This window comes from Ictidomys tridecemlineatus, chromosome X (assembly GCF_052094955.1).
Source record: "Ictidomys tridecemlineatus isolate mIctTri1 chromosome X, mIctTri1.hap1, whole genome shotgun sequence".
Lineage (NCBI taxonomy): Eukaryota > Metazoa > Chordata > Mammalia > Rodentia > Sciuridae > Ictidomys > Ictidomys tridecemlineatus.
Window position 1 is genome coordinate 85,276,148 of NC_135493.1, and position 16,078 is coordinate 85,292,225.

General features: G+C 40.1%; 1 protein-coding gene across 15 annotated transcripts in view; it reads right to left on the reverse strand.

The window, feature by feature from the left end:
- Positions 1–12,906: 12,906 nt before the first annotated feature.
- The window catches only part of LOC120883658 (uncharacterized), a 36,319-nt gene continuing 33,147 nt past the window's right edge, over positions 12,907–16,078 (reverse strand). For all 15 annotated transcript variants that reach the window (XM_040279769.2, XM_040279796.2, XM_078034815.1 and 12 more), the window contains one exon: positions 12,907–15,752. In XM_040279769.2, the coding sequence (XP_040135703.2) occupies positions 14,125–15,752 (1,628 nt within the window). In that variant the 3' untranslated portion in view covers positions 12,907–14,124. The remainder of the gene's footprint in view (positions 15,753–16,078) is intronic.

Genomic DNA, 16,078 nt, shown 5'->3' on the forward strand with positions numbered 1-16,078 from the left:
ATCGAACCCAGTGCCCCACATGTGCTAGGTGAGCACTCTACCACTGAGCTACAACCCCAGCCACTGGACCTTTTTCTTATACTAGGCACATTGATGTGTATTGGAAAAGGCCCTTTCCATCATTTTCTTTAGGTTTCCTTGAAGATCCCTTTGCAGAGGCTGCCAACGAAACAGGGTTGTCCTTAGTTTCTGGGTTGTTTTTTTTTTTTTTTCTTTTCTGGGTACAGTCGGGTATCTTGCCAGTTTCCCCAGGCATTTCATTTGATGGGATACTGTCTTAGCAAGAATTGCTCTGCCCCAGTGATAGATATTCCCTAGTCAAATAGGGTGTCCTGTTACATCTTAAAAGAGGAGACTATTCCTGTCCCTGGGTCATAAACTAAAAGGGCTAGAACCTACTGTCAAGTTCTTTATGGCCACCAGCTTCCACCTATTATGGGCAAAGGGGGATGGAAGGCAAGGCAGAGGCCAGGTTCTCTTTGGCCATTTTTCTACAGTTCTGGCAGTTTTCCTGGCATTTTTTCCATCCTACTGCTGGTGTCCTTGACCCACAGGGAGATGATCTGCAGCTGCCTGGAGTCAGTCTGAAAAATAGTGCTGAGAGTGCCAGCACTTGGTTGAAAGGATTTAAATCTTATTTAGCCCTTTCTTCTGGTGTACTTCTGTGCTTGTATATCAGATTCAGTGCCTTTTTTGCATCCTCAAATTAGTTTCTAGCTAGTCAACTCCTTATCATGCAACTGCAAAATGCCTACACCTACAGACCTTCTTCCATTTATTAACCTCTGACAAATCAACTCCAGCTGTAAGATTTTATAATAATTCAGGAATCCATTAAAAGGCCAGATTGTTAGTCAAACATCATTAATTTCTTAGACAGGCTTTTACCTACAGGTGGCCCAGACAACCAAGTTGTTTCCCAAGAGACTACCTATAGGATCAATGTTGTATTGCCCGGGTCTTAAAAGGCCAGTAACAGATACAATCAAAAAATACACAGAGGGACAGACAACCAGAGGGAATTCCCAAGCCCAAGGCCAACAAAAAGATGAGAACCTAGAACAGTCGGAAGAAATTAAGTTCCACTTAACTGTGACTCCTACACCATTGTTGCCACAGGTATCCCTACAAAGGAGAACCAGATGTGTGGAATCAAGATCTTAATGTGCACACTGGGAGACTTACCAGATGGCCAAGGGTCTCACAAATTTACTGTATTCAGTTTCCTTTTTCTCAAAGTAGACTGTCTGATATAGCAACCTATATAGTTCAGAGAGAGAAAGAGTTCCCCACAGTAAAAGGAGCTTTGGCAGCTGCTGAGACAGTCCCTCAGTCCCTCTCTTTAACAGGAAAAGCTTTTTTAGGTCGACCAGAGGCAAACTCACTTATCTCCTAACTCTATAGCAGTTGACTCTCAATAAGCTCACCAGCTACCTTGCATCCTCAGCATGGAAATGGGTTTGCTTGGAGTGACAGGCCTTTCCAGGAAAGCCAGAGCAGGAGCTGCTTTGGGTCCCATTTGTTACCAAATCCTCAGTCCTTGTCCTCAAAGCCAATCCAATAATGAGAACATGGTTTTGAAAAAAAAAAGGAATAAGAAATTTTTGTTTTGCCTATAAAGGAGAAACACAGGAGACTCCTATCCAAAGGCTGTGGTTCTGCCCATCAGGGGGAACAGGGAAGAGGTAGTCCAAAGGCATCCTGTTTCCTCTGAGATAAGAGAGGGGATGATTAGAAGGAATAGATCACTGAGGGGAAGATTAGCTAGAAGAGGGAAAAAATGTCTGATTTAGAGTAGCAAAGGCTTTATTCAAAGCATGAAGTGGACCATTGTTACATTGTCAACCCAAGGTTTGGACTCTTCACATCCCCCCGGGAAAGAGCTACAACAGTGATTATCCACAACAGTATAAATGAATGTCACTTTTGATGTTGCATATTAGCTACTTGTAAAGGCAGCTCCCCTCAATATGTGGCGGAATCTGATCTGGGCCCAATGCCTCTCTTTTCATCTTGTTTACCTGCCATAGTGGTCCCTAGGATAAGGATATCCTGTCCTCTCAGAGTTCCCCAAGTCAGTGACCCACTGAAGTTCCTCCCACTATAGTCTGTTTGAGGGTCAGTGTAGCCCACCCCTGGTCCAGAGGCATGTGTGGCTCTTCATTTTGTGTTCAGGCCCACAGGTCTCACAGTGTCCAGCACCTGCATAGTGGAGACCCCAGTGGTTGATTCACTTCCTTCCTTGGGCAGCTAGGCACCTCTGACCCCCAGAAGTTAGTGCTAGCAAGTTGGATTCACTCAAGTACTGGTAGTACCACTTGGTCAGGTTTGTAAGGCACAGAGGGAGGGAGACCACAAAAAATAGAGTGTAATGCCAGGTCCGGCTATTTCGAGGTGGGATTACATATTCTGAGTCCTACCACATGAAGCCTTCCAGGATCAATTAGCCAATTGATTGTCCTACTGGCTGGGTAGACCCCATTCTACTTCCTTGATCATCACCAAATCCCCTTCCTTGTCACATTGTGTAGTATGTTTGAGGATTTCAAATTGCTCAAAGAAAAGACTTGAGAACATGATGTTAGTGTGAAAGCTGTCATTTTGTCAGTGCTAGGACAGGTTGCATGAGAGAGCAAGCCCTCACAGCTGTGCCTCATGAGACAATGGCATGGGGCCACTACCCAGGAAGTAAAGGAGGGAATGGAAACTGCAGAGGAGAGGGGGGGTTAGAGAAGGGGTTAAAGTCTAGGTGATCAGTTGCTCAGCAGCAAGATGACAAATTTGTGTCAGCATTTTGGGGTCTTATGTAGCCCCAAGGGTTTGTGTTTTTTTTCTGTCGATGGCAGATGTTGGGCACAGTTTTGCAGGGTATGCAAAACAGACAAGCTCTAAATAGCTAAAACTAGTATTTGGGTATATTTAAACAGTTGCAAGTGTAAAGGCTGAGTTTGGCACCAGCAGATTTTGAGTTACTTGTTCCAGCCTGCCATTAAAATACAGGACCAGGGCTGGGGCTGGGGCTCAGTGGTAAATGCTTGCCTGGCACACGAGAGGCACTGGGTTTGATCCTTAGCACCACGTAAAAATAAGGTAAAGGTATTGTGTCCACCTATAACTAAAAAAATACATATTAAAAAATACAGGACCATCTTTGGCTTGTTAATCTAATAGTCTTTAATTTTTATAATGTGAAGAAGATACCAAGATTATTTTTTCCTGGTGGATATATATTCCAAAACACTGTCTTTCCCCCACTGAATTCTGGTCTTTGTGGTTAATCAACTGACAATCTTTGTGAGGATCTGTTTATAATTTTTTTTACTTTGTTCTGCTTATTTCCTTGTCTTTCCTGTGCCAGTACTTCACTGTCTTATTTAGGTCTTTACATTTACATTATTTACTAGCATTTGTAATTTTCTCTACAGAAGTGTTACACATATTTTAAGCTTGACCCTTAGTTTTTGACTTATTACATTTATTGATGCTATAGTAAGTAGCATTATTCTAAAGTTTCATTTTTTAGAGTCCCTGATATATATAAATACAGTTGTACATATAGTTTCATGTATTGACATTTTATCTAGTAATTTGCTAAGTTTACTTATAAATTCTAATAGGTCATCTGAAGAGACCTTAAATGTTTTTACATTCATAAAAACATCATCTGCAAATTATGACCCTTTTATTTTTTCTATCCTTTACACTTTATATTTTTCATAGTTTTTTTAAATTAATTTGTTGTGGATGTATATGATGGTGAGATTCACTGTGGTATATTCATATATGTTCATAGGAAAGTTACATCAAATTCATTCCCATGCCTTTCTTTTTCCCATCCCCCCTCCGTTTCCTTCATTCCCCTTTACCTACTTCACTGAATATGTTATATTTTTTTTCTTTCATTATTGTACTGGCTTTGCTCTTGATCTAAGGAGAGCCTTGCTCATTTGCCATTAACTGTGATATCTGCTGTAGGGTTTATGTAGAAGTCCTTTGTTAGACTACAAAAATCCTTCCCTGTTTTTAGTTTGCTAAGGTTTTAACATGAATAAAACATTCTTCCCATTCTCTTCATTCTGGTGGGTATGTGCTTTTTAAAAAACTATTATTTTAAGTTTAGTGTTTTTATGTCTCAGGAGAGAGAGGGCTAAGAATTGCTTGTAGCAAATATATTTTAGCTGAAAAACTTAGATGTATTCTTATTTCTTTAAAATCTTTCCTGTATGTGTAATAATGTTCCCATTCTAAAAATTCCTAATGCTGTTTTTTGTTTAATTAGATGCCTTTCATCTGTATATAATTTAACATATTCTACTTATTTTGTTCATGAAACCGTACATTTCTTTCAAAAATTTTTTTGTATGTGGGATGATGGGAATTCATTCCAGGAATTCCAGGGGTGCTTTACCACTGAGTTATATCCCCAGTCCTTTTTATTTATTTATTATTCATTTATTTATTTTTTAGTACTTGGAATTGAGCTCAGAGGGACTTCATCACTGAGTCACATCCCTAGCACTTTTTTTAATATTTATTTTTTTAATTGTAGTTGGACATAATACCACATTGCTGGTGGGACTGAAAATTGATGTAACCAATCTGGAAACCAGTATGGAAATTCCTTGGAAAACTGGGAAAGGAGCCACCATTTGACCCAACTATCTCACTCCTCAGTTTATACCCAAAGGACTTAAAAACAGCATACTACAGGGACACCGCCATATCAATGTTTATAGCAGCACAATTCACAATAGCTAAATTGTGGATGCAACCTAGATGCCCTTCAGTAGAAGAATGGATAAAGAAAATGTGGTATATATACACAATGGAATATTACTCAGCATTAAAAGCAAATAAAGGGACTGGCGTTATAGCTCAGCGGTAGAGCGCTCAGCGGTAGAGCGCTCACCTCGCATGTGCAAGACTTGGGTTTGATCCTCAGCACTATATATAAATAAATAAAAATAAAGTTTAAAAAAGTGAATAAAATCATGGCATTTGAGGTAAATGCATGGAGTTGGAGAATATAATGCTAACTGAAGTTAGCCAATCCCAAAAAAACTAATGCCGAATGTCTTTTCTAAGGATGCTGATTCATAATGGGGATGGGTGGGAGCATGAGAGGAACAGATGAGCTTTAAATAGGGCAAAGGAGGGGGAGGAGAAGGTGTACAAGGGGGTAGGAAAGACAGTGGAATGAGATGGACATCATTATCGTAAGTACATGCATGAAAACACAAATGGTGTGACTCTACTTTGTGTTCAACCAGAGACATGAAAAATTGTGCTCTATTTGTGTACTATGAATTGAATTGCATTCTGCTGTCATATATAACTAATAAGAATTAAAAAACTAAAATTATTTTTTAGTTGTAGTTGGACATAATACCTTTATTTATTTATTTGTTTGTTTAATGTGGTGCTTAGGATTGAACCCAGGGCCTTGCACATGCTAGGCGAGCACTCTACTGCTAAGCCACAACCCAGCCCCCCCCACCCCCGCTAGCTCTTTTTATTTTTCATTTTGAAACAGGGTCTTAATAAGTTGATTAGAACTTCACTAAGTTACTGAGGCTGGCCTCGAACTTGCCATCCTCCTGATGCAGTCGCTGGAATTACAGGTGTGTGCCACTGTGGCCAGCCCAATTTGATAATGTTTTTATTTATTACTACTTTTTACATTATTGAGACTTATTTTACCACCTTTATGTTAATAAATATTTGGTTTGTTTCTTTCTAAATTCCACTTGTAATTTATACAGTAAATATGTGCATTTTCCTTTTAATTTTTGCTACATTCTACTGTTTTCATATTTAATGTGTACTTATTGTTCACTTCTAATATGTTCATGACTTCAATATTTTTCTTTAATACAGTAATAATTTAAGAGTGCAGAATTTTTGTGTTTCTAATTTTATTGCATTGTGCCTAGACAAAATGTTCCTATGATCATTGGGGACTTTCTTTTTGACCTTCTATTTAGTCATGTATGTTTGTAAATATTCCTTTTGTATATGCATTATTGGATTTAAATATGTGCATGTTCACTTACATCCACATATCACATATATATCAAACTTAATAATTGTGTTATTCTGTGGAGAGCCACTCTGAATGATTTGCGTCTTCCGTCTTGGAGCGGAGAGGCTTTGATGGTCACTACATCTCGTAGTGACTTGGACATTGGCCAGGTCCCAGAAGTTTGAGGACAGTTTTCAGACATCACCCTACAGCCCAGCCCTTAGGTCTTACACTCACATGTCCTTTGTAACTCCGCCCCTTCTTACCTTTTTTGGATGGAACTTTCTAAGAAAGAGTGTCCTCCCAATAAAAGCCCACTTCCAAAGTTCTCTCTCTCCCTTCCCCCTCCAGCCTCTTGTGACTATCCCTCGCTCTCACATTTGGGGAGCTTGAGGCTGAGAGCAGAGCCGTCCTGAAGCTTGTTTAAAGGTAAAGTGTTTCTGTGTTTTATTTGGTGTCCTTGGAAATTCACATGAGCGACCTTAAGTTCAGCTGTCCTCCGTGGGCAGGGTCTGGGCAACATTATTCAAGTGAGTCATTGCACTTTATTCATTTGCTCTGAGAGGAGTGTTAATTTCTGTCTGTAATTGCAGATTCATCACTATTTTAACAGCTTTATGGCCTTTAAGTATTTTATTTCTTAGAAGTAGTTGGACACAATACCTTTATTTTATTTATTTTTATGTGGTGCTGAGGATTGAACCCAGGGCCTTGCATGTGCTAGGTGAGTGCTCTACCACTGAGCCACAACCACAGCCCCTGACCTTTAAATCTATGCTAGTGGGTGCATAAACATGCATTACCATCATGTCTTTTGATGAATGTTACCTTTTGTTAATATAAAATATCCTTTTTTGTGCTGCTTAATGTTTTTGTCTTCAAGCAACACAGTAGCCAAACTATGGAACCAGCCTAGGTGTCCATCAGTGGAAGAATAAACCACGAACGTGTTGTATATATACACAATGGAGTTTTACTCTGCCATAAAGAAAAATGAAATGATGGCATTTGCAGGAAGATGGATGGAACTAGAGACCATTATGTTAAGTGCAATAAATCAAACTCAGAATGTCAAGGGTCATGTTTTCTCTCATGCAGAAGCTAGAGAGGAAAAAGGAAGACAAATGTTGTCGTAGATATCCTAAAAGGGAGATTGGTAGAGGAAATGGACCAAGGGATAGGAGACAAGGAGGAAGAGAAGAAATGCTGAAGAGAGATATTAGCCAAATTATATTATTATATTGTGTGCATATATGAATATGTAACAACAAATCCCATCAATATGTATAACTATAATGGACCAATAAATAATGAGGAAAATGTTATGACAATTTCTCATTATTTTGTTAACATTTGCCTAAATTTTTAGTTTATTTTTTAAATTATTTTTCAATATTATTAATACTTTGAACAGTCCAAAATGTATAGAGAAAAATACTTGGGTATTGTTGTGAACTGCAAGTTTGCTTCACCTCCTTCCATTTATATGGAACCCCTGCCCCCTAATGGGATGGTGTTAGAGGGACATCCTAATGGTGGAGTCCTCATGATGGGATTAATATCTTTATAAGAAACGAAAAAGACTAGAACTGGTTCCTTCAGCCATGTGAAGACACAAGAAGATGCCATCTGCCAACCAATCTGCCATCGATAGCTTTCAGATCTGCTGGTGCCCTGATTTTAGACTTCCAAGTCTCCAGAACTGTGAGCAATAAATGTTTGTTGTTTAGGTCCCAAGCCTATGGTACAAGAGTCCTTTCCTTCTCTGCAGGGGATAAGTTCCAAGACTCCCCAGTGGATGCCTGAAACCACAAAATGTACTGAGGCATTTTAATTTGATGCCTTTTTACCCTTTAACTAAGTACTTTCATATACTGTGGCCATAGCTTTTGCAGTTTGAGATGTAACAGCAAAACTAGCAGATTTCTTTTTCCTTCTTCACAATTTCTGAGAGAAGATTCATTCTTTTTGTAATTTTTAGCAACCTCAACATACAATTATTTTCTTATTAAAGGAGCCACTTCTGTCACTTCAGATGGAGCCAGCATGTGTTGTTGCAGGATCAGTGGCATTGAAGGATGAGGGAGGAAGGTGGCTTTCAAAACCTAGACACAATTTCATCAAATTCCCTATTTAGGCCTGCCTTCCCCAGAGATTAGGTGGCTAATTCTCCATAGCACTTCTCCATACACAGTCCTCTGAGCAGGGTCCAGGTGCTACCACTCCTGTCAAATCAAGTCTTCAGTGTCATCCTCCAGTGTCACTTGTCCTGCAGCAACATGATGGCCCCACCCACAAGGTTAGCCTGGGTGCTGAGGAAAAGTTATATGGGAACTTCCTGTTTCTGAAGTACTAGCAATGATCAAGGATGGTAGATTCCTCTTTGTCGCCTCCCCAGTAGAATGATCAGACCTGGCCAACATGGAAGTGGGCAGCTATAGTGTAGTCCCTGAAGCTGCCCCTTTCTCAGCATCAGAGGCCCCTACCCTAAGCAGGTGACCTGAAATCTTGAAACTTATCTTCTTTCAGGTTGTTAAAATCCCATATCAGACCTGATCTTCATGTGTGAGAACGAGGAGCTTTGGATGCAGGGAGGAAAATCTCAAGTCACTTAGGTAAGTGGGCACTGTTAAGAGGAAGAAGTAGAAGATTTCAGTTGGTGAGTGGGAGGTCAGCTCTTTTGCCATGTCTTCCATTAAGGATGTGGGCCTCTGGTGGTTATTACATGAGATGAGAATTTCTCCCATAAAAGGACTTTTCCACAGCTGCTTTTCATGGCCTACTTTTGAGAACTAGCCCTGTCTCACTTCCTTTTCCTCAGGAACTGATTGCTGCCCGCTTCAGCTGGAATGAGCATTCTAGGATGCCCTCTCCTTCCCAGGCCTTTCAACTTTCCCTCTATCCAGTTGTCATCAACTCCCCTCCTTAGGCATTCAAACATTTATAGATGGATGCTTTTTCAATCTATGACTTCTGTTTCTACTACATCCTTGTTTCATCTTGAGAAAACCCCCAAACTATTTTTGCCTTGTGTTTTACAATCTGATACCACCTTCCCCAAATTTCAACTTCTTTCAAGGCTAACCTTTAAATGGCCCCATCATTTTCTTCTCTTTGTTCTTCCTTGTCAAAGGGATAGAGTATTTGTTCTGATTGTTGTTAGAGGAAAAACAATTTATATAGTTTGAGCTGTATTTAACAACCTTGATAAATTATTCTAATAATTTATCTATGGATCCTTTGGATTTGCTATGTATGTCCTATCTACAGAGATTGAAAGTTATTCATTCATTTCCAGCCATCGCTCCTTTTGCTTTTTCTTGCTTTATCACACTGCCTCACATGTTCAGTATTATGTTGAACAGATGTGGGCTTAACAAGCATGCTTGTCTCTTTCATAGTCACAGCAGTGAAGATTTTCCCATGTCACCATTAAGGTTTTTTAAAATATTTTTTAGTTATACATGGACACAATATCTTTATTTTGTTTATTTATTTTTATGTGGTGCTGAGGATCAAACCCAGTGTCTCTCACATGTGAGGTGAGTGCTCTACCTCTGAGCCACAACCCCAGCCCCACCATTAAGTTTTACTATAGTTTTTTGATTGTTTGCATTGGAGTTTGAACCCAGGGTGTTCTACCAGTGTGCTATATCCCCAGCCCTTTTTATTTTTTATTTTGAGACAGGGTCTCACTAAGTTGATGAAGCTGGCCCACAAATTGTGATCCCTCTGTCTCATCTTCCCAAGTAGCTAGGATTACAGGCATATGCCACCACACCTAGGCGTGACTACATTTTTTTAAAAAATACTCTTTATGTATGAAAGAGGAGCTTTGGATGAAGGGAAGAAAATATTAAGTTACTTAGGTGGCATATGTATTATGTATAATTGTAATGCACCAGTAAAAATATTTTTGGGGTGTAGTGAGGATTGAACTCAGGGGCACTGAACCACTGAACCCCATCCCAGCCCTATTTTGTATTTTATTTAGAGACAGGGTCTCACTGAGTTGCTTAGTGCCTCACTTTTTGCTGAGACTGGCTTTGAACTCATGATCCTCTAGCCTTAGCCTCCCGAGATGCTGGGATTACAGGTGTGCACCACCCCATGCCTGGCAAAACATAAAATATTTTTAAAACTGAAAAATACTACCACCAGACTAATTATGTTCCTAGTTTGCTAAATGTTTATATTGTGAATGGATTTCAAATTTTATGAAATCCCTTTTTTTCTTTATGGATCTTTACATTGACTATGTTATCAAATTTATTGTCATAAATCTTTTTTCATAATTCCAATATTATCCCTTTTTTGGAGGGCATACTAGGGATTGAACCTAGGAGTGCTTTACCACTGAGTTATATCCCCAGCCCTTCGTATGTTTGTGTGTGTAGTGCTAGGGATTGAACCCAGGGCCTTGTGCATGCGAGGCAAGCACTCTTATCAACTGAGCTATATTCCCAACCCTCCCCATCCCTTTTTAAGTTTTTATTTTATAACAGGATCTCACTCAGTTGCTTAGGGCCTCACAATTTTGCTGAGGCTGGCTTTGAACTTGCAATCATTCTTTCTCAGCCTCTTGAATCCCTTTAAATGTTTATACTATACTGAAGTCCACTGTATCAAGGACATTTGAAAATTTGTTTACTTTTTTTTTCCTGACTGGAATTTGGGATTTTATTAATCTCTTCAAAGAACTAGCTTTGATTTTTCTCTATTATTTATCTACTAGGGGGAATGAAAACAAATAAGATGAACTGGGTATGGTGGCACACACCTGTAATTCCAGCAACTCAGGAGGCTGAGGCAGGAGGATCATAAGTTTGAGGCCAGCCTCAGCAACTCAGCAAGACCCTCATAACTTAGCAACACCCTGTCTCAAAATAAAAGTGGCTGGAGTATATCTCAGTAGTAAAGCACCTTTATGTTCACAATACCCTCAGTACAAATAAACAAAAGAAAGAAAAGAAAATGAAACCAATATGTTGGAAGAGACTCATAAGAAGTGCTATACATAGGTAGTGTCACACCCATTTTGTCACTTACCTTAACTGCCTTTCACTCCACTATATCCACCACCCTCTCTCACACAGTGCCTCACACCACTCCACTTATTCCACTTTGTTTGCATCACCAACATTCATTCTGTCCACTCAGTCTTATCTCCAAAACATGACCCGTATGCACTGGAACTTGCTGTTCCTTCTCCAGTACCTCCCTCCACTGGGTATTCCCCCCCCCCCGGCCCCATTATTTCATATTGACCAAGACCAAGCCCCTCATTATACCCCATTCAACCACACTTGGCTTATTATCCTTCTCTCTCTCTTTCCCCTCATTTCAGCCCATTTATTCACATACTGCAGTCCATCCCCATCGCTTTCCCTCTAGGCCTGTGTCTCATTTACCTTGATTCATCAGTTATCGGGTTGTTATTTGTATCCCAGGAGGCAGGAATCCAATATTCATGGGAAATGGTGAGATCCAACTCTCCTCCATCTCTTTAGTAAAACCCCAGGAAGATACTCCACCATTAGGAAGATGCCTTTGTTTCCAGGGCCTTAGGGAATCTTCTAGCAGACTTCATCAGGCGCAAGCCAGTCAGCCCTATATTTCCTCTCCCTGCAAGGCACTGAATGGGTTATGTCTAACTTAGAGTTCAATGGGGAAAAAAATGTGGGGGAGTCCAAGGTTTATTTTCTTACAACATACTTCATGGGAAAAAGAAGACCAGGAGGGCATAGACTGTCTCAAGTCTAACTTATCCACCTATATTAACAAACTCAAACCTTGCCCATCCCCAGATTTTACATACCTTAGCTCGCCCACTTCCACCAAAGATGGCCCTTGTGAGTAACTACATTGTCATGAGGACACAACTACTGTAATTCACAAGCAGGACCTCTTGTTCTAGAGCAAACATCCTGTGATGTGGGTTTGGGTCATGGTCATTCAGACCGTGGGACTCAATCTATCTTTCACCCCAGGAAATATGTGCCATTAGCAGCAGTGTGACCATAGGAGCAGTTACACAACGTCTCTGTGGATTTTTTTTAAATTTTTTTTTAGTTGCAGATGGACAGCATGCCTTTATTTATTTTTATATGGTGCTGAGTATTGAACCCAGTGCCTCACGCATGCTAGGCAAGTACTCTGCCACTGAGCTACAGCCCAAGCCCTCTGTAGATCTTTTATACCTCTTGTTAAAGTAGTGTGTGTGTGTGTGTGTGTGTATATGTGTGTGTGTGTGTGTGTGTGTGTGTGTGTCAGGAATGGGGGTGCTTGTCTGTAATCCCAGCGGCTCAGGATGCTGAGGCAGGAGGGTCACAAGTTCAAAGCCAGCCTCAGCAAAAAGTGAGGCGCTAAGCTAAATAAAATAAAAAATAGGACTTGGGATGTGGCTCAGTGGTTGAGTGCCCCTCAGTTTTATCCCTGGTACCCCAAAATTTTAAAAAAGTATGTGTGGGAGGCAATTTAAATCATTTCAAGATATGGAAAGACTGTGGTGAGCATTAACACAGAACCTTTTCACAGATGTCACTGTGCATACTAAAGAAGAAATGTGTTCCAATCTCAATTACTTTAGGTTTAGGTAGTATGGTCTCAGCTGGCCTGAGAATCAATTATTTGGCACCCTCAGGAAAATAATGCTTATGTGCTTTAGGAATTTAATATTGTTCTGTCTGATTATTCTGTTTATCCACTCAAAACAACTGAATTTCACGGCTGGGAGCATAGATCAGTTAGAGCACTTGTCACATCATGCTTGTGGCCCTAGGTTTCACCTGCAATGTCACAAAAAGAAATTCCACATTGAGCTTATCGATATTAAATGTCAATAAGCTATGTCTTGACTCCAACTTCATTACAACAGAGCAAAATTATGCTTTTTAAAATTTTATTTGTTCATTGAAAAGGCAGTACATCCACATAATACAATTTTCTAAAACTATGAAAGGATACACAGCTATCTCCCTCCCAGTTCCCTGCCCTCAGCACCCACTGCCCCTTCCCCAAGGGAATCAAGGTTATCAGCATCTTGTATCTCTTTTCAGAAATGGTTTGTGTATATACAATTATGTACTTACCATTTTCCCTCTTTATATACACATCGTGACATACTATGCTGCACCTTGCTTTTCTTCCCTAATAATTTGGAGGTTACTCCACATCGGTACATAAATGATATCCAAGTTTCTTTATCATTTTTTTTCTACTTAGGAATCTGTTGTACAAATACATCACAATTTCAGGAAGCAGAATCTGGGGATTTCATTTGGACAGCTTCCAATATTTTCACAAACAGTGCATCAACAAACACCTCTGTGTGTTCATCATTTTGACAATCTTGAAGTTGAGTTGATGTCTTGGAAAACATTTGTGGTTTTGATTTTCTGTGAAATATTCTCTTTGAATGAAAAGTTTTTCCTGGACTTGCTATTCTCTGGAGGTTCATGTTGGGAAGATACCAGGAATATATTCTAGGAAGATTAATTTTTCTAACAAATGAGCTCCACACACACACATTTGTTAGTTCTTTCACTTTACTTTTCCCAAGTCACTAAACAGAAGATACTATGGGTTCTTCACAAGGAAAAGTCCCTTCTTTTCTCCAAGGTGCCCACAACTATTCCTCCTATCAGTACAGGCTACTTCCTGTAAATAAGGCTTGTCTGAGTATCTCCTTGTTGAGGCCCCTGCCTGTTTCTCCTCAGATGCCAAATAGTCTAGGAAGCCTCCTACCTGCTCATGAACTCTGTTACCATGGTTACAGCTGCCTGTGGTGCTGTACCTTGGAGTGTATCACGACCCTCTGCTAAGAGTCCTAACCAATGCTGCCTCTCATCTGTGGCCCTGCACTGGGTCTTGGTTTTCTCTGCCTCTGGAGGCCTCTGGTAGCAGTTGTCTCCTAATTTTATCACATATGGAGCTCACACTTTTGCTTCTTTTTCTCCTGTTGCTCTTGGGTGAAAACTGAGACGAAAAGAAGAAAGGCCATCTTTACTCCCTGTGTTTAAACCAGAAGTCAGAAGTACATTTAAAATATTAAATTAATACAACTTTCCTTTGGGGTACCTAACAGACACTCACTTTACTCCTTAGTGTGCCATGAGCTTTGACTTCCGGGTCTGGCCTCTTCCGTGGGCCTTTTTTCCTGTATGGGTTCTCTGATGTACAATAAGGTTAGATTTTTGGGTAAAGGCTTTCCCACACTCTGTACACTTATAGGGCTTCTCTCCAGTGTGAGTCCTTTGATGGACAGTGAATGTTGACTTTTCCCTGAAGGCTTTGCCGCACTCTGTGCATGCATAGGGTTTCTCTCCTGTGTGTGTTCGCTGATGGATTATGAGCTGGGACTTCTGGCTAAAAGCTTTCCAACATACAGGACATTCATAGGGTTTTTCTCCTGTATGAATTCTTTGATGTATAATGAGCTTTGACTTTTCTCGAAAGGCTTTGCCACACTCATTACATTTATAGGGTTTTTCTTCTGTATGAGTTCGTTGGTGTATAATAAGATAGGACTTCTGGGAAAATGCCTTTTCACATTCATTGCATTCATAGGGCTTTTCCCCTGTGTGACCTCTCTGATGTAGCATGAGATAGGACTTCTGGGAGAAGGCTTTCTCACATTCATTACACTCAAAGGGTTTCTCTCCAGAGTGAGTTCTCTGATGCACACCCAGATTTGACTTTTGGGTAAAGGTTTTTCCACACACGTCACATTCATAGGGCTTCTCTCCTGTATGTGTCCTCTGATGTACAATGAGGGTCGACTTCTCATTGAAAGACTTCCCACATTCAGTACATTTATGGGGCTTCTCTCCTGTGTGAGTTCTCTGGTGCGTAATGAGGGTGGACTTGTCACTGAATGTTTTCTTGCATTCATGGCATTCATGGGGTTTTTTCCCTGTGTGAGTGCTGTGGTGTATAATCAGATCAAGCTTCTGGATGAAAGATTCCCCACATTTAGTGCATTCATAGGTTTTCTCTCCTGTGTGGGTTTTCTGATGAACGATAAGGTTTGACTTCTGAGTGAAGGCTTTTCCACATTCATTGCATTCATAAGGTTTCTCTCCTGTATGAGTCCTGTAATGTATAATGACAGTTGACTTTTCTCTGAAGGCTTTCCCACACTCAGGACACTCAAAGGGTCTCTCTCCTGTATGAGTTCTGAGGTGTATAATTAGCTGAGATTTTTGGCTAAAAGCTTTTCCACATTCGGTGCATGCAAATGGTTTCTCCCCTGTATGAGTCCTCCAGTGGACAATGAGGTGTGACTTCTTGCTGAAGGTTTTCCGACATGCAGTACATTCAAATGGTTTCTCTCCATTTTTAATTCTCTGATGAAGACTAAGACCTTTCTTTCGCCTGAGGACTTTCCCGCATTCTTTATATCCATAGGGCTTCACTACAGGATTTGATTTCTCAAACTCGGTATGGAAGAATAATTTTGCACCCCCATTATCATGTTTCTTTTCCACAGCACTTCTAAATAAGTCTACATTATCTATCATATCATTTCCAAATGTTTCAAGTTTATGAGGTCTTTGTATTGGAATACCAAGACTTGTACTCAGATGAAGAGTATTTCCAAATTCATTACAGTCATGGCCATTCTTGGTAGTCATTATTTTCTTGTCAGGGAATCCAACTTGCATCAAGAGACATTGATCTTGGTCATCCTGATGCTGGCTCTCAATCTTTTCAACAACTTGGCAGACTTCTAGAAAGAAGTACAATAAATCATCTTGATACTCTGAAATTAGGGAATGGACCTTCTTTAGAAATACCCTGCTATATGACACTCTTACCTCATTTTAGCAAAGTCCCTAGCCTAGGAAAAAATCTTTTACTAAACTTCCACCTACTATCTTTTTTGTTGCCAATATCCATCTTAACCCTGACACCTCAGTTTCTTGCCTCAACTTTTACATCAGCTCTCGGGACATTATGGTCATGTGGACTGTACCTGACTTATCCTGTTTCCACCTAGGAAGAAATGCAACAGTGCAATTCCTAGACTCAAGTCTTACAACAACACCAAATTCA